Source organism: Polypterus senegalus, chromosome 13, assembly GCF_016835505.1.
Source record: "Polypterus senegalus isolate Bchr_013 chromosome 13, ASM1683550v1, whole genome shotgun sequence".
Taxonomy (NCBI): domain Eukaryota; kingdom Metazoa; phylum Chordata; class Cladistia; order Polypteriformes; family Polypteridae; genus Polypterus; species Polypterus senegalus.
In genome coordinates this window covers 107,940,851-107,961,100 of record NC_053166.1, presented here as the reverse complement: position 1 = coordinate 107,961,100, position 20,250 = coordinate 107,940,851, and the positions used below count along the sequence as shown (strand labels likewise).

Below are 20,250 nucleotides of genomic sequence, written 5' to 3'. Positions count from 1 at the left end.
TCCACATTTCGAAAAATCACTGTGGGGTCCCCAAAGCAGGTAGAGGGGTGCGGTCCATTCCGTTAGGTACAGTACATAATAAAGTTTTCAGTCGTCACCATGCCGTAGTCACGTGAGCGTGGAGGCTTTTTTCAAAAATGGCGAATCTTTAGCTGTGACGCAGAGGGTGTTTCGCACGTGGTTCGGTTTACGTGCTAATAAAAGTGTTCCAGACCGGAAAACGATTTTGCTGTGGGTTCAAAGAGTGAGGGCAACAGGAGGTTTTCAAACATCGTCCTTGGACCAACTAAAGGAGGCTATTTAAGAAGAAATTGAAGGAATTTCTCCCGACATGCTAGTGAGAGTGATGGAAAACTTCCAAGAACGGCTCCAAATGTGTATCCGCCGTCAAGGCCACCATTTGGACGATATAATTTTAAAAACTTAAAGTAAAAAAACTTTTTTATATCTACATTTGGGAAATAAGTTTTTGGTGATACCTCGTAGCATTTTTTTCAATCCCCCTTTGTAATGTGGGAGTTATTTCTGCCGCCCCCTGTACATATTGAAAGTAACACACAAGTGTGTTATAGTTATTTCTGAAAACCAATGATTTTAATTATTTTTTGGCATTTCAGGTCTAAGTCTATAGAGAAAACTGATAGCACAGAAACCATTGTAGAAAAGAAGAAAATTAAAGAGGAGAAAGAGGAAGAAAAGGAAGAAGATGTAAGTAACTTTATATATGTAACTATTTTAAAAACAGTACTCAATACATTCATTAAATTTTGCACTTTTCATCAGTTTATTTAAATAAAAAGCACAGTCTTTTGTTATTATTTCTACATATTAGTACTTTCTTTTATAATATGTTTTAGTGGGATAAGAAATCTAGTTTAATAGTTCAGTTGTGTACTGTATGGGCAGCTCATATTTGCATGTTACAAGGTGCCCCTGACACTATGTAAACTGGGACATGGACAAGTAACAGGACCGAGGATCAGTGAAACAGAATTTAGAGGCTGACTCAGGATGTGCAAAATGTTTATTTTTTTAAAAAAAAAATGACAAATTTCTTGTGCAAAAATTGACAAAAGTGAATATCTTCTAGTGCACTTGTAAATCTTTCAAACAGTAAATAATGATCAAAACAACGTTTTAAAAATGACAATAAATAGAAATAAATATAACAGTTATGCATTCCATCCGTTAATTTCATGCTTTGTACAGTCCCTATATACAAACCAGTGCAAAAAAACGTATCCAGGCATAAAAATGTTAACACGGACAACACAAATACTAATTCCAACCAGAAAGTGAGAGGGGAAACGTAAACCACATGCACTTCACCCCTACTAAAATGACGCACTGAACACACCCTCATTCCTGCCAACTGAAGAACCTTTAAATCTACTTCTTCAGGGAAAAAAGCCTTTGTTTGCTCTGATAAATGGCTAATGGTTTTACAACAGCAAATCAGTATTTTAAGGTTCAAGAGTGAAATGGAACAGGTTCAGCAGTAAAATGATACATCTAGGGTGCAGATGAAGGCTTTAGAATGTGTTTGTGAATACAGCCATTAAACAAAACTCAGAGCTGTGAGGTAGAATAATTCTGTGCAAACTAACAGTTCTATATAATTATAATCATAAAAGTGATGTGCAAAACAAATGCAAACTACAAAAGTATAGTTCTACAGTGTGTCTCGGGTAATACAAAGTCACATGTACAGCCACAAGCACATGGTTAAAAAAAACTCAAAAAACTTACAATTGAATATGAACATTTGCCATTTGAATAATTATTTTTATTTATTTATTTATTTTTACAGATGTTCAAATTATATTCGAATAGTGATGTTTATTCCAGCAACACTGCTATGTACACTACTGGTCAAAAGTTTTAGAGCACTTCAGTTTTTTCTGTTTTTATGGGAAATGTGCACAGTTTGATGCATTAATGTTTTCATAAAATTGAGGCATGGAACAAATAAACAATGGCAAATAAAAAAATAAGTCAAGGAATCATTAAGTGTACAAAACTTTATTCAGATTTATGATTCATCAAAGTAGGCCCCTTTTGCTGAACTTACAGCCAAACTGTGGTTATTCTTTTGAATCAGAATGCCAGTCACTCTGTGCAAGTTACCAACTCTGCCTCCAGCAAAATAACTCCAGATCATCACACTTCGTTCTCCATGTTTGACAGTTTGTGTCACGCACTGATGAACCAATTTTTCACCAACTTAACGGCGTTGAAATACAGTAATCCCTCCTCAATTGTGGGGGTTGCGTTCCAGAACCCCCCGTAATAGATGAAAATCCGCGAAGTAGAAACCATATGTTTGTATGGTTATTTTTATATATTTTAAGCCCTTATAAACACTCCCACACTGTTAACATTATTAGATCCCTCTAGACATGAAATAACACCCTTTAGTCAAATGTTTAAACTGTGCTCCATGACAAGACAGAGATGACAGTTCTTTCTCACAATTAAAAGAATGCAAACATATCTTCCTCTTCAAAGAATGCGTGTCAGGAGCAGAGAATGTCAGAGAGAGAAAAGCAAACAATCAAAAAATCAATACGTGCTTTTGGGCTTTTAAGTATGCCGAAGCACCACGATAAAGCGGCATTTTTTAGAGGAGCGTCCATATCCTCTAGGCAAACAGCCTCTGTGCAAACAGCCCCTCTGCTCACACCCCCTCCATCAGGCAGAGAAAAGCAAACAATCAAGCACCGCACGGGAAGCATATCATATATCATTAAGGAGTTTTATTTAATACGTAATACATGCTCTGATTGGGTAGCTTCTAAGCCATCCGCCAATAGCGTCCCTTGTATGAAATCAACTGGGCAAACAAACTGAGGAAGCATGTACCATAAATTAAAAGACCCATTGTCCGCAGAAATCCGCGAACCAACAAAAAATCTGTGATATATATTTAGATATGCTTACATTTAAAATCTGCGATGGAGTGAAGCCGCGAAAGTTGAAATGTGATATAGCGAGGGATCACTGTACCTTTAACTTTCAGTCTTCCAGATCTCTTCTGTCTGCGTTTCTTCCAGCTTTCAGTTGCCTTTAGATTGTATAGGACACCATACTCATTGACTTTTTGCAATTTTTCTAAATGAAAGGCCAACATTTCTAAAGGTAATAATGCTTGTTTCTTCCTGCTCTCACTGGAAAATTGTCCAAGTTGTACTTCAGAGGGTGTAGTAACACAGTCTGTTCCGACTCTGCTTTAAGGCAGAGAGGTTTTTTTTTTATATAAAGAGTCAACAGAAACAGGGACACCTACGCAAATTTTTTGCTTCAAATTGTAAAGCTTAATTTGCTTTAATTACTTAAGAACTTATGTAGGTTGTAACCTATTGGTTATTCTTTGATAAAGGCCCATTTGTAGTATTCTGAAATTTCTTTATTTCAGTTTTTACTAAACTTCAAATTTAAACCTCTGGCAGTTAATTGCTCACCTTTTCACCAATTTAGGTCATACATTGCATTTCAACTGATTATATTTGAAGAAAAACTGAGGTGTTCTAAAATTTTTGACCTAGTAGTGTAACAGTTCATGAAACTAGTCACTTGTTTTTATGAAGATTCTTTGTTGGCTGAAGAGAGAGCCTAATCTGAAAAGTACACACGCACTTTAGTAGCATTTTAAACTAAACAAAATGACCAACAAAGTAAAAAAAAATATATATTTCGAACAGAACATTATCGTAGTAATAAAAATGAACATGCAAGCGTTCAGACGTTAACAATCATTATAAAATACAAAAGAAGTAAAATGCCCACATTTTTCAAATGTTCAACTAGAGATTCTTTGCCAGAAAGACTAACATATTTTATTTGTTTCATAAAGGTGTTGACTAATTTTCTGCTATTTTGAACACATGTTCAGATGGGGTGTTGCACAAATGTGTAGGTATTTGTTAGCCGTATTTGACAACAGAGGGAAGCAGCTGTCATTTGTTCGCCACCCTTTTGCTGGTGACTGTTCTGCTATCTCCTTCTGTTCCAGGGATCGACTGAATGAATGCTTTCCGTTTTTTGGTAAAGTTCCACCATTTCACCTTCAAGCTTTGTTTTTATGTGATCAATTATGAAGGCTTTGACGCATATTCTTCTGTAAGATGTAATAAGCAGTGTTACAGTTTGAATTTGTGCAGTGCTCTATTGTAGTATTTATCATAAAGCAGCTACATAATCATTTAATTAGCTGCTGTTAAACACAAATGTTTCTCATTGTTAGGGAGCATGTTGTCCATGAAAATTTGTAGAACTGGTAAAAGCGATAACATAGCTTTTATCTGGAAGGATATCTGTCAATTCAGCAAGTGGCTTGAGTTCAGTATTGACTGCTTCCAGTACAAATATATCCTACCATGTCATGTTCAGCAACAAACATCAGCTGCTGTCTTTAGCTTACACTTATCTAATTACTGGTGCTTGTGTAATCATCTGTGACATTTTCTGTGTCATAAGTCTGAGTCATAAGAAGTGATTTAATAGAAAAAATGAATAGGTAGTGTTAAAAATAGTCTATAAATATTCTAAAGTAGAGCTGGTTTAGCTACATAGCACCAGCTAGACTGTATAGTAGTATGTCGGTGTCTATAAATATTATTCTAAAGAGCTGTTTTAGCAGTTTAGCGCCAGCTAGACTGTATAGTAACACATTGGTTTTTAAGGCTATTTATAAATATTTGATGAGGTGCAGAGATTATGTAGAAGGGTTTTTTTCATATTTTAATAGATCACACAGTACAGCAGTTCACATTTTTGTATTGCAGTTTTAATATTCTTCATATTTTATCATGTAACATTTTCTTGAAGAGTCCCATGCCAGGTGCATTTGCTTGCCAAGAGGATTTAAAGCAGTAGTGTTTATCTATGCCTAAAAGTGTATGTACTGAGAGTGTAAACTTATTCTATCTTTTTAAACGGTCTTGAGTACTGTTTTTGGAAAGTTTTCTCATAGTCACATACAGTAATCCCTCGCTATATCGCGCTTCGACTTTCGCGGCTTCACTCTACCGCGGATTTTAAATGTAAGCATATCTAAATATATATCACGGATTTTTCGCTGGTTTGCGGATTTCTGCGGACAATGGGTCTTTTAATTTATGGTACTTGCTTCCTCACTTTGTTTGCCCAGTTGATTTTATACAAGGGACGCTATTGGCGGATGGCTTAGAAGCTACCCAATCAGAGCATGTATTACATATTAACTAAAAATCCTCAATGCTATAAGATATATTTGCATTCTTTTAATTGTGAGAAAGAACTGTCATCTCTGTCTTGTCATGGAGCACAGTTTAAAATTTTGACTAAAATGTGTTATTTCATGTCTAGAGGGCTCTAATAATGTTAACAGTGTGGGAGAGTTTCTAAGGGCTTAAAATATATAAAAATAACCATACAAACATATGGTTTCTACTTCGCAGATTTTCATCTATCGCGGAGGGTTCTGGAACGCAACCCCGCGATCGAGGAGGGATTATTTTAAGAGTGACATTCAGCAATGTTTAAAAAAAATTACTTGCATTGTGTGAAATAAAATGCCGTGTGCAATAATATCATTTGCCAATTGTTTGTTTTGTAATTTTATGTTTATATTATTGAAAGCAAATGGCCATACATTTACTATCCTAAATTATGTGGTATTTTTCTTACTGCACTAATAAGCTACAGGGTGCACTGTTTAAACATAATTTTGCTCCGGAGGTTATGTTATTGTAATTTAATGTCATTTAATGTGTGCTTTATTTTGATTTAGTATGTTATGGCCAAGTCATTGCAACCTATTTTGTGCATGTGTTAACACTGATAATTTAACAGAGACTGTTGGTTATATTTTGCAAAAGTACTGTATAGCTGCTTAACTGTTTTTTTTTCTTGTAAAACCTATTATCAAAGCAGTGGTCATTTCCGCCCTACAAAAGATAAGCCAATAGATTAGTTACATTGATGAGAGAATATTCCAGAAGGATAAGTTCTCCCTGGGTTTGGTGCAGTTCTCATCATCTTTGCCAGCTGTGGGCGAATACACCATTTATTGCACAACAAATACCAAATACATTGTATTGAAACATGTACGTTGTGGGCAGAGCAGTTTAACTGTAACGAATAAAGGTTCCAGATCCCTGCAGCAATGTTGGCTCCATTATTGGTTATGATACATGATATTTTTTATCATCTACATTTAAGTTGGCATTGAATCACAAATCCCCTAGAATATTGTGAAAAGGTTCAATATTGAAGACACCTGGTGCAACACTCTAATCAGCTAATTAACTCAAAACACCTGCAAAAATCTTTAAATGGTCTCTCAGTCTAGTTCTGTAGGCTACACAATCATGGGGAAGACTGCTGACTTGACAGTTGTCCAAAAGACGACCATTGACACCTTGCATAAGGAGGGCAAGACACAAAAGGTCATTGCTAAAGAGGCTGGCTGTTCACAGAGCTCTGTGTCCAAGCACATTAATAGAGAGGCGAAGGGAAGGACAAGATGTGGTAGAAAAAAGTGTACAAGCAATAGGGATAACCGCACCCTGGAGGGGATTGTGAAACAACCATTCAAAACTGTGGGGGAGATTCACAAAGAGTGGACTGCAGCTGGAGTCAGTGCTTCAAGAACCACCACGCACAGACGTGAAGACATTGGTTTCAGCTGTCGCATTCATTGTGTCAAGTCACTCTTGAACAAGAGACAGCGTCAGAAGTGTCTCGTCTGGCCTAAAGACAAAACTGCTGCTGAGTGGTCCAAAGTTATATTCTCTGATGAAAATAAATTTTGCATTTCCTTTGGAAATCAAGGTCCCAGAGTCTGGAGGAAGAGAGGAGAGGCACAGAATCCACGTTGCTTGAGGTCCAGTGTAAAGTTTCCACAGTCAGTGATGGTTTGGGGTGCCATGTCATCTGCTGGTGTTGGTCCATTGTGTTTTCTGAGGTCCAAAGTCAACGCAGCCGTCTTCCAGGAAGTTTTAGAGCACTTCATGCTTCCTGCTGCTGATGAACTTTATGGAGATGCAGATTTCATTTTCCAACAGGACCTGGCACCTGCACAAAGTGCCAAAACCACCAGTACCTCGTTTAAGGACCTTGGTATCCCTGTTCTTGATTGGCCAGAAAACTCGCCTGACGTTAACCCCATAGAAAATCTATGGGGTATTGTGAAGAGGAAGATGCAATATGCCAGACCCAACAATTCAGAAGAGCTGAAGGCCACTATCAGAGCAACTTGGGCTCTCATAACACCTGAGCAGTGCCACAGACTGATCGAATCCATGCCACACCGCATTGCTACAGTAATCCAGGCCAAAGGAGCCCCAACTAAATATTGAGTGCTGTACATGCTAATACTTTTCATGTTAATACCTGTTAGTTGTTCAACATTTCTAAAAATCCTTTTTTTGTATTGGTCTTAATTGATATTCTAATTTTCTGAGATACTGAATTTGTGACTTTCATTAGTTGTCAGTTATAATCATCAAAATTCAAAGAAATAAACATTTGAAATACACCAGTCTGTATGTAATGAATGAATCTAATATACAAGTTTCACTTTTTGAATGGAATTACTGAAATCAACTTTGTCATGATATTCTAATTTTATGACCGGCACCTATGTATGTATGTATATGTATATATATATATATATATATATATATATATATATATATATATATATACATACATACATACATACATACACATATATACATACAGTGGACCCTTGACTTATGAACTCAATTCGTTCGCGAGGGCTGTTTGTAATTCAAGATGGTTGTAAGTTAAGACTATTTTTCCCATAAGAAATAATGGAAATACCCATAATGCGCTCCGAACCTCGCACAGCAACACTTACTTAACCTTTTCATAATAAAAAAGGGTTGTATAATGTGCATAATTTACCAAAACACCAATAATTTTTCTAATGTACTAACCAAAAAGTTATAAAAAGTGCCTAGCCTACCAGAAACAACAATTTCATACTGTACTCACCATTTAATTTGACATCTTTGGGCTGTAGGAAGGGATGAGGAGGAGAATGAAACGGAAGGTGGTTATTGTTTAGAAGGAGCCTCCTTATGCGAATCTTTTCTTTGTAATATTGTCGAGATGGTGGATTTCGACATGCTGTACATATTAGCGAGATTGGTCACATGAACACCACTCTCATATTTCCACACAATGTCCTCCTTCGTTTCGATTGTGATCGCTGTTTCTGAAGTTAATAATGACAGTAGTCGAGCACTTAGTTCAAAGCTGGTCGTGTTGTGAACTGCTGTAATAATACACTCCAAAGCAAGCCGGTGCTGACTCAGCCTGATGACATCATCATGTGCCGCGCCAGCCCACTAGCTAACATCCCTTAACAATTGCTTTCTTTACCTTCGTTACCTTCTCTTCCATCCTTAGCAATTATGCGTCTTGCTTACCATGGTCTTAGTGAATATATATATATATATATATATATATATATAGATAAATCACTGCACTGACTGAAATTATGTCTACAAACACATGTATCTGGGCTCCGACTGACGCTTACAAATGCTCTCGGCTGTTTGTTTACAGTCGCACAAGTGGATACACATGACCACAGTCAGGTCGTAACGCAAGATGTTGGTTGTAAATCAAAACAAAAATTTTGGTCGTAAATCAAGTTGTTTGCATGTCAGGCCGGTCGTATATCAAGGGTCGACTTGAACCTCCTTGAACCGTCACCTTATCGTGGTGGAGGGGTTTGCGTGTCCCAATGATCCTAGGAGCTATGTTGTCCGGGGCATTATGCCCCTGGTAGGCCCACCCAAGGTAAACTGGTCCTAGGTGAGGGATGAGACAAGCAGCGGTTCAACAAACCTCCGATGAAGAACAACAACCTTGGGTGACGTTTTCCCTTGCCCGGACGCGGGTCACCAGGGCCGTCCTCTGGAGCCAGGCCTGGAGGTGGGGCTCGATGGCGAGCGCCTGGTGGCTGGGCCTGCACCCATGGGCTCGGCCGGGCACGGCCCGAAGAGGTAACGTAGGTCCTCCTCCCCATGGGCTCACCACCTATGGGAGGGGCCAAGGAGGTTGGGTGCAGTGTGAGTTGGGTGGTGGCCGAATGCGGGGACCTTGGCGGTCTGATTCTCGGCTACAGAAACTGGCTCCTGGGACGTGGAATGTCACCTCTCTGAAGGGGAAGGAGCCTGAGCTAGTGTTCGAGGTTCAGAGGTTCCGGCTAGATATAGTCGGACTCTCCTCGACGTACAGCTTGGACTCTGGAACCAATCTCCTTGAGAGGGGCTGGACTCTCTGCCACTTTGGAGTTGCCCCTGGTGAGAGGCGCCGAGCAGGTGTGGGCATACTTATTGCCCCCCGACTTGGAGCCTGTGCATTGGGGTTTACCCCGTTGGACGAGAGGGTGGCCTCCCTCCACCTTCGGGTGGGCGGAAGGGTCCCGACTGTTGTTTGTGCGTATGCGCCGAACAGCAGTTTGGAGTATCCACCCTTTTTGGAGTCTCTGGAGGGGGTGCTAGAGGGCATACCTTCTGGGCATTCCCTCGTTTTGCTGGGAGACTTCAATGCTCACGTGGGCAATGACAGTGAGACCTGGAAGGGCGTGATTGGGAGGAATGGCCCCCCCACTCTGAACCCAAGCGGTGTTTTGTTATTGGACTTCTGTGCTCGTTACGGATTGACCATAACGAACACTATGTTCAAGCATAAGGGTGTTCATATGTGCACTTGGCACCAGGACACCCTAGGCCTCAGGTTGATGATCGACTTTGTGGTCATATCGTCGGACTTGCGGCCATATGTCTTGGACACTCAGGTGAAGAAAGGGGCGGAGCTGTCAACTGTTTACCACCTGGTGGTGAGTTGGCTTCGATGGTGGGGGAAGATGCCGGTCAGACCTGGTAGGCCCAAACGTGTTGTGAGGGTCTGCTGGGAACGGCTGGCAGAGTCCCCTGTCAGAAGTAGCTTCAACTCCCACCTCCGGCAGAACTTCAATCACGTCCCGAGGGAGGTGGGGGACATTGAGTCCGAATGGGCCATGTTCCGTGCCTCTATTGTTGAGGCGGCTGACCGGAGCTGTGGCCGCAAGGTGGTTGGTGCCTGTCGTGGCGGCAATCCGAACATGTGGCTCGGTGAGGAGTCTTGCTCCTAATTTTAAATTAGATAAATGCACTTGATAAAAGATGGAGCTTGAGTGTAGTATGTGCATTGCGGCATTTCACCCCTTTTCTGAAATACTGAGTTACAGATCCTTTCCCCAGTGTACTCTAAGTTCTTTGAAAGCTTCTGTACCAAGACCGGCACTTTCCCCAGGAAAGCAAACTCAGTCAGTGTCAGGTGCCCCTTCAATGTAATAGGGACCACAGCATAGAGAGAGGTGTGTACATTGCAACAGGTACAGATGTCGTAAATGTAGGAAACATAGTCCTTGGTTGTGTAGGAACTGTTAACATTTGAATTTGTTGATTGTATACAGCGCAGAAGTGACCTCTCTGTACTGTTCTTTCCTCTGCATGTCCTGTGAAAGAAACACCACCATGCACCAAAATGTGGAGACTGGGTAAGATCTGAAAAAGAAAAAAAAAAAAAACGTGGTCACTGATTACAACCGCAAGAAGGCAGACAATTGAATTCGAATGAATCAGTGCCTCAATGTTTTCCAAAATGTACTATACAGGTCATAAAACGAATTATTCCAAATATCATTTATACCCATGTCTCTGTATTTTTGTTAGTGCAGCTTTGACATCATTGACCATAAGGTGCATATTAATTCAGCGTAAGCAGGAACACTCAGAACTGAAATAAAAAAAATTCAAGTGATGGTGAGATACAAAGAAGGCAGATTCATCAGAATTTGTGTGTCAGCTTTTAACCCTCCTGATTAGAGATTTTCCAGTTCCATTGTCTCAAAACAGCACTCACATCTACGGTTATTCCCAGTTTCAGATAAAAATTAACAGTGTCAGATCTGGTACAGAGGTGTGGGTGTTGTATCGTGATCGTGACTGAAAGAACAAGAGTTTAAAAAAAAAAAAGTACTATAAATTTACACCAGCTGTTACAGACACAAATCAAATGTATGTTTTTATTGTATAATATTAACAGTAAGAGCAGCTCACTACTCAAAACAGTAAATTTACGGGGGAGCTGGTTTCGAACTCACGACCACTGGGTTATAACTCAGCTGTTCTTACTGCTGCACCACGGAAGCTGTTGTATTGCACTTGTACCTTTTTAAAAGTGTTTATTTGATATTTGGCCATCAGCTATCACACATTATACAGTTCATGTCTACATTTTGTCATTTATTACTAAGACATGAAAAATGTTTCTGTTTTAACAATTTGTTTACAAAAATTGTTATAAACATGGAACACACATGAAATTATTTACTCTATACAACTCTAGGTACTGTAGCTCACTTCAGGATAATCAAGGCTTGAGCTGGCAGAATTTGCCCGTTCTGCGACGGTGGAGGCGATGGTATAGCAGGATGACAGAGAGGTGCGAAGGGTTTAAGGTGGGCCAGGTTTATGAGTTTTTTTGTAGGCTTTGGTAGTTCTACTGTTAAGGTATCTGATACTGCTCGCTTTGACATTTCTGTCTTGTGCAGCTATCTAATTTGCATGCCTTTAGCAAGAAAACATGTAGGAAACATGTGCACAGACAGATAGAGGCATGACTAAATTTATACAAAATAATTGTGTTCGCTGGAAAAACAACAAACTAGAAAGTAATATAGAACTATAGATCATTTAATCGTTCAATTTATTGGGAAGTTTTGTAACAGTCACCCCTTCATTCTCTAAATTCCACACATTTCTGTTTTTAAATCTAAAATCCATTTTTCTGCATCAAATCTGTGATTCCATCAGTTTTTGCGGTAATCATAGGGTCCTATGCACATTGTAGTAAGTCTTAATTTTTCTTTTTGTCTATTTTTTGTTTTTCGGACCTGCCAGTTAGATGAAAACTATAACTACGCTACTATCTGGTGGATTTTAGCATTCTAAAAATAGATACTCCATAAGGAGAACACAAAGAGAGAATTTAAATTAAAATTAGCAAAATCCCAATTTTCTTTTTTGACTTAGTCTGTTCGAAAAATCCGACTCATCTGTACTACACATCAGTGTTTCGAAGAGCCAGTGATCCCTTAAACCTGCATTTCTGAGTTGTTATGCCATTCCGGCAGATGGGTCTGATGAAGTTGCTGTCTGCTGGAAGGCAGTGGGTCACAGTTCTTAATGTTGTAATCCAGGGTGTTCTTGAGGTCTTGTATTGGGTAAAGGTCAGGAGAAATGGTGTTTTTCTTTGAAGTAAAAGTCAGCACTTTTGGCAGATTAACAATATAGTAGTTGTAATTTGGTGTGATCACATTGAACAGTTCCAGAGTATTTTGTTTGCAACGTGAAGCCCTATCAAGCGTATTCAAAAGAGTAAATGTAAATTCTTTCCTTTGTAAGTCATTGCTGGTGAATATGTTTGTGAATTCTTTTAATAGCAAGACTTCGATCAAAACAAACTAGAAGAGGAAATGAGGAAAAGGAAAGAACGAGTGGAGAAATGGAGAGAGGAGCAGAGAAAGAAAGCAGTAGAGAACATTGGTGAACTGAAGAAGGAGCTTGAGGAGATGAAGCAAGGAAAAAAATGGAGCCTTGAGGATGATGATGGTTAGTTTTTTCCCCCCCCCTACTTTGTAGAAATGTAAATTTTAAATTAGTACATAAATGACAAAGAGGACATAGGGTTTTGTTGGCCTTCTTACATTTAAATGTACAGTATAAACATGCTATATGCGTTGAAGACAACAATTGGTCACTTTTTTAATAGATACAATATTTTCAATACTGGATTTCATGGCAAGTATTTAATACTGTCTGCACATTTTATATTGCTATAAAATACAGGCTTGTATATCAACTATTTGAGAAGGATAGACAAAATGTCTTTGTGTTTATGAAGTTATTGCTACCTGTTGGGAATTATCATTTTATACAATGCCCGATGCAATATTTTAGTTATCTATTGTCCCAAAATGTATATTTTATTTATATAATGTACAGTTTGTTGTTACATGTGACTAATGAAAAGATTAAATATGTAAAACTGCTTCTTTTGCAATTTTGGTGGATTAGATGATGATGAAGAAGCAGTTATAGCTGAGGAGGTGGAAGAAGAAATTGTAGAGGAAGCAGATGAAGAACTAGATCCATTAGATGCATACATGGAAGAAGTTAAGGAAGAAGTAAAGAAGTTTAACATTGGAAGCATGAAGGGTGGTGATAAGGTGAGAATGAATATGTGTGCTTAGCAGAAAAGAGTATTTGTGAATTACTGCTTAACTATAATTGTGCTACTATACACAAAAGACCAAGGCTACAAGAAATCACTAGACTGAGCCTCCTTGTACATTTTAAAGTACATTGACTTTTAATGTGTTCATATAGGTTACTGTATGTGTTTGAGTGCAGTGCATTTATTACTTTCAAACTTTACCTTGTAGCGGTAATTTGTCAATGTTTATACTAAGTGCTAAGTGCTTCTTTTTAGCAGTGAAAGTGAGATTTGATCAATGGATTCTAAAACAATGTCATGATTAACAGTAGGAAGATTATATTCAATTTGAACAATGCCACGGCAGATAGTATCAATTTTGCTGACAAAGAATGATAGAAACTGCTCACATGAATGAACAGTGCTATTTAATCCCATCACAGAATGAGGGTGAATGGCTGCATTAATTGAATTAAATAAAACCCTAGGATTCTTTGAATCACGGGATACTAAATCGGCAAAGAAGTCATGTTTCGATTTCTTAACTTCAGCCTGGAAATTGAAAAAAGAAGTCCTTAAAATCTGTTTAGAGACGATCAGTCCGACGCCAATGCCGTTCAGCAGTTTGACAGGTGCAGCACAGTGAACATGTATTTTCATTTAGCCAGGGAGCAGGTCTTCCCTTATTACTGCGCATCTTGGGCGGAGCAATTGCGTCTAAAACTGTTTTACAGGAGGAATTAAATTTTACAACAGAATCATCAAGATCATTATTTTGGTCATGCACATAAAGACTAGCATTGTGACTGCGTTTGTGTGTGTGTATTTCTGTGGTGACTCACGAGTCCCCAAAACACGAAGCTTAGCCTCCGTACTTTAGCAACACCAGCTTTATTAAGTTTGAAACAGCAACAGCGCGGTTATTTATTGTTTCTGGATCTGCCATTCTCCTATACACAGACACAGCAGTCAGGCAGGGTCTGGGGAAAGTAATACTGTGCCCTGCACATTTATAATGTTCCTTGTATCACCCATCAACGGCAGGCGCTTATAGCATGTCCGCAATCTTTTCGGATTCGCTTTTATGGCGAACTGCTACAGCGCTCTGAGACTACGATTGCTTTGGGACGCTCTTCCATGTGTCGTCCCGTTGGGTGGAATCCCACAAGAGCTTAGAAACTTATTCACACCAGCCATGATTCTTTTCAAAGGTAAAGTACAGGTTAATTTGCTTTATGTATTTTTACTTTATATTTTGTATTAATCATTTTTATATGAATAGTTTTGGGTTGTGGACCGAATCAGCCGAGTTTCCATTATTTCTTATTTGGAAAGTCGCATTGATATACTGTATGAGTGCTTTGGACTGCGAGCACATTTTCAGAGCGAATTATGCTCGGATTCCACTGTAATTAGCTGCGGTAGAGTCGGGAGCAACAAAAAATAGACTACGCTCACGCTCGCAACTTGCAGTTCTTGTTGCCGATTGTTTTTTTGTTTTTTTTTGTTTTTTTTTTGCGGTGTGATGTCAGATAATACGGAATGTTGGATAAGCGAAGGTAGGATAAGCGAGACTCTACTGTACTTGTAAAAGTTAGCATTTTTATTTCACTTTTATTCTCTCAGTCACGATACAACACGTCTCCCAAATCTGATGCTGTTAGTTTTTATTTGAAACAGAGAATAACTGTGGATGTTTTGAGACAATGGAATTGGTAATTCTCAGATCTGGAGGGATAAAAGCTGACACACAAACGCTGGTGAATCTGCTTTATTGGTATCTCATTGTCACTTAAATTTTTTAAATTCAGTTTTACTAAGTGTTCCTGGTTTCGCTGAATTAGTGTGCACCTTATGGTCCATGATGTCAAAGCCTCAATGAAAATTTTTTTTATTCAGTTTTATTGAGTGTTCCTAGTTACGCTGAGTTAGTGTGCACCTTATGGTCCGTGATGTCAAAGCCTCACTGACAAATAAACAGAGACATGCGTGTATATGTATGATATTTGGAATTATTCATTTTATGACCTGTATAGTACATTTTGGATAACATTGTGGCACTGATGCAACATTATTTATATTATTCATATTCATTTGCATGCCTTCTTGCGGTTGTAAGCAGTGACCACATTTTTTTTCCCAATCTTGCCCAGTCTCCACATTTTGGTGCATGGTGGTGTTTCTTTTGTACTCCAGCACATGTAGAGGAAAGAATAGTACAGAGAGGCCAGTTCTGTGCTATACGCGATCATCAAATTTAAATGTTAACAGTTCCCACACACCCAAGGACCATCCTTCCTACATTTACGACATGTACCTGTTGCAATGTACACACCTCTCTCTATGCTGTGGCTCCTATTATATTGAAGGGGCACCTGACACTGACTGAGTTTGCTTCCCTGGGGGAAGTGGTGGTCTTGGAACAGAAGCTTTTCGATGTTGCATCCTCTTTATCTTTTCCATCGACTTTTCTTGTAAGAAGCGATGACGAAGTTCTCTGCAAGGTGAGCAAAGAACACTCTTTTTTCAGTGGACCGTGCATGCCTTGTACAGTACATGTGCGTTGATCGCTGCCAGGTCAAGTTTGTTGTAGCACACAGCAACCGGCCACCTGCTCACACTGAATAAGCTCACGCCTTCTGGTGTATGATGTCAACGCAGCACCGCTGGAAGAAAATGAAAGCGACAAATATATGTGACATTTTGAAGAAATCATTTGATGACCTAAATAGTACTAGGGAATCAATTGAGCCCGGGATTCCCAGACATTTTTGAAACTGCTATAATTCCCGGGAAACCGGGAACAGCCAAGCTCACATACATAGTGTGTAAAAGTGTAAAAATCGATCAAGAAATAACAGAGCTATAGTTGAAAATAATTAAGTGGCACAGTTTTTTTGGCCCACGGTGTAGTGTGTTGCTGATTAATTCATTCAACAACAAACCAGCAGCAGTCAGTCTCCCGGCTTCCAGTAAGACTGAGCACAGTGGACTAGGAGGAGTCTGCACTCTGCAGCTCACAAATGCCGGGACTGGGCAGACTTTATTGACGTCTGTCAGATAACAGCTTTGAACAGAAACTTGAAATTGCAATTTGTCAGTCTGTTGAATCCGCATTATTTGTGCCAAGAAACTTGCCGTCACAGAATGATGACAAGAAACTGGATGCATCAATAAAAGCAGAAATGGCGGTGTTTCAGAGCAACGGCAAGCGCAGGCACTGTGTAGAACAAGTGTATCAGTATTCTTGACTGTGCTGCCTACTTCAGTGGAGGTAGAGAGTGCTTTCTCAGCGGCTGGTGTACTCTGCATGTAGGTGCGCTCTCGCTTGGACGACCGCACGCTGGACACGTTGTGCTTTCTATGCTCTTATTACCGCAACTAACTAGATTGGGTGCCCAATACGTTGATCGCGATCGAACGGTAGATCGGAAAGGTAGTGCAGGTAGATCACATTGCATTCAAAATTTTTTTTTTTTTTTTTAATGTTAGTCTATCATGTATCCTCCCTATGGCATTTGCCACTTGATTGACATACAGAGTGGCCAGTCTGAGATCTCTTTTCTTCTAACACACTGGTCATCCCGCATGCACCCATACAATCCGATTGTGATTCAGACTACAAATGCCATGAATGTAATTACCCTGATCTTCATGCTGTCAAATAAACGAACCACACCGTGGCGCAATGTAAAGAGGCTTCGACGCTGACGTCCAAGGTTCGATCCATGAGAGGTGGTGCAGTGAGTGTGTTCGCCTGATGAGCCCAGAATTAGGGTGAAACACGTGTTGCGTACTCTTTGCATTATTTGACAGTAAAACTATGAAAAAAAAATATATATATATATAGCATTTTTAATATAGGTAGATCATTTCGACCTGGACATTTTAAAAGTAGCTCGCAAGCCGAAAAAGTATGGGCACCCCTGAACTAGATGTACTTATATGACAGCATGAACTGCTTGTAGATAAGGTTAGTCTTTTATTGGGGTCAACATATTATAGTAGTTTTATTAAACACTAGCAAAATACCCGCACTTCTCAGCAGAGAAGTAGTGTGTTAAAGAAGTAATGAAAAAGAAAAGGAAACATTTTAATAATGACGTAACATGATTGACATTGTCATGAGTTTTGCTGTCATGTGTATATATATATATATATATATATATATATATATATATATATATATACACTAGCAAAATACCCGCATTTCGCAGCGTAGAAGTAGTGTGTTAAAGAAGCAATGAAAAAGAAAAGGAAACATTTTGAAAATAACGTAACATGATTGTCAATGTAATTGTTTTGTCACTGTTGTGAGTGATGAGTGTTGCTCATCATATACATACATATACATACATATATACACATACATCCACATATATATATATATATATATACACATATATATATATATATTTATATATATATATATATATATATATATATATCTACATATACATACACACACACACATATATACACAAAATACATATATATATATATATATATATATATACACATACACACACATATATATAAACATATACATACATATCTACATATATACATATACACACATTTTATTTATATATATATATATATATATATATACAGTCTTTGGGGTGCGAGGAACTGTTGCTGGGGGTGCCAGAATCCATGAAGGAAGAAAAATGAAAAAACATTATTTGTACGAAATCTTAATTTATTTATCCATTCCTAAATAATTAAATGGGAAGACTATTTCGTATCAGTGCAGTACGCTGTTTGTTAAAACGGATGACTCCCGCTCTTACGTGCAAGTCTGCCTGGATATTATGAACTATCGTATCTGTTCAAGTTCTATTTAAATTTTAAATAGAAGGAATTTTTATTTAGTCGACAGAATATTATTCCAGAATAAATCAACTCAAACCTTAAATAACTTATAATATTTTGCTCTCCATAAAAATATATCCTGTCTAAATTATACAAGTTAGAAATAAAGTAAACGTTAAAAGAACAAACATTCAAATTTCTTTACTCTTATGTAATTTTATATAAAAAATAAAGTAAAATTTTAAATATCCCAAAAGATTTTGCTCTCCATAAAAATATATCCTGTCAAAATTATACAGATTCAAATATGAACATGCTGCATAACAAAACCTGGAAATATAAATAAAATTTGTTCTTTTCAGCAATAACAAATCATTCAGTTGTCTTTGCTCTTATGTCATTTTATCAGAGCTAGACGCATCTTTTTTTGGCAACAAGTTCGTTTATGTTTGGTGTGAGGTTCTGTGTTGTGGAGATTCTCAGGATGGACTGCAGGTGCTCATCAGTGAGGCGACTCCTGTGTGCTGTTTTGTTAGTCTTCATGACTGAGAAGAGCTTCTCACACAGATATGTGCTACCAAACATGCACAAGGTTTGAGCCGCATGTAGACGGAGCTGGAACATTTTTGCGGGAATGGAGTGAATAAACTGTGCGGGCCATGCAATATCGTACTTTGCCTTCAGTGTGCCATTACACTGCAGCTCAATCACCTCCATCTGAATCTGCACAGGTGCAGTTTCCACATCGACGGCAAATGGGTTGCGAAACAACTCAAAATTCTTTTTTTGTTCTTCAAAGCCACAAAGCGCCGTGCAAACGCAGTGCGCTCAGTTTATCAGCAAAGTGCGTATTTGGGAACACCGTAGTGCCGACTTGGTTCAACATTACTTGGCAACAGGGAAAGTGGGGCAAGTTGCACTGGTGCATTTGTGTCTCCCATAAAAGTAGCTTCACTTGAAATCACTTTGTGATTTTGCACAGGTAAAAACGTCTGCTGAAGTGTCAGATTCTTCTTTAACTCTTCTGCTTTCTGTATCTTGTGCATTGCATTCAGGTCTTTCAGGTTATCTTGATGTTTTGTCTCATAGTGCCGTCTTAGATTAAATTCTGTAATTACAGCCACATTAGCTCCACAAATGAGACACACGGGTTTACCAGCAATGTCAGTAAACATATACTCAGCCTCCCATCGGTTTTTAAAGGCTCTATGTTCAGAATCACCTTTTCTCTTTGGCATCGTGTGGGCTAGCTTCGCAATAACTTGCAGCATCATAAGCTAGACTTGATTAACGCGGTAAGTGTTCGGCAAGGCAGCTGAAGCGCTGCATTATGGGATCTGTAGTTTATTGTGTTACCAGCGCTTCATATCCCCGGGCCATTAATAACAATAATATATAAAATGATGTCGCGAGCCTAATATAATTACACGCTGGGCTGGATGTGGCCTGCGGGCCTTGAGTTTGACACATATGGACTAAATAGAACAATTCAGATCGAGTTGACGCGCACTACAGTACATCGAGCCCGCATGCTATTGTGGTTTTGCCTGCGTGCCTCAATAAGTTGCCCTCCCCTCGCTCTTACTTTTTTACTGTTCATCTAATGAGTACACTGAGTATGGCTTTACCAAAACAATCATTGATCGCGAATAAAATATCCATTATTCATAAAGCTTCAATTGGTGATCTGTCTTTCTGCGTTAACCGCATATTTTTCATACGTCTCAAACCAAGGGGATGCGAGGCTATAATAAATCGGGAAGCGTGCGTACATACTCAGTGCATCCTCTCTCGGGAATCGAACCTTGAACGCCAGCGCTAGAGGCGAAGCCTCTACTATTGCGCCACGGCGTGTGGTTTGTCTATTTGAGCGTAGCAGTGTAATTCGGTTTTTGTTCAGCACTCTTTGGAACTGTTGCCTTTTGTCTGCGCACTGTGTCAGTTCACGTGAGCCGCTGAATATGGTTTTATATGTCACTCGCTCGCTTCTAATTGTTTCGCTGCCTTCTTAATTATATAATGTATGTTTTCTTCAGCGGTTTTTGGAGCTCTTCCTGGTTTTCTACGTACTGCGTGATTATGTGGGAGGCGTGATGATGTCACACGAAACTCTGCCCCCACAGCTTTCAAGCTCAACTCCATTACAGTATATGC

At 38.9% G+C, this 20,250-nt stretch overlaps 1 protein-coding gene across 1 annotated transcript in view; it reads left to right on the top strand.

The window, feature by feature from the left end:
• Positions 1 to 20,250, top strand: part of ddx46 (DEAD (Asp-Glu-Ala-Asp) box polypeptide 46) — a 142,703-nt gene that overhangs the window by 47,914 nt on the left and 74,539 nt on the right. Inside the window, exons 4-6 of the mRNA XM_039774462.1 lie at positions 618 to 708; positions 12,509 to 12,677; positions 13,143 to 13,294. Of these exons, the coding sequence (XP_039630396.1) occupies positions 618 to 708; positions 12,509 to 12,677; positions 13,143 to 13,294 (412 nt within the window). The remainder of the gene's footprint in view (positions 1 to 617; positions 709 to 12,508; positions 12,678 to 13,142; positions 13,295 to 20,250) is intronic.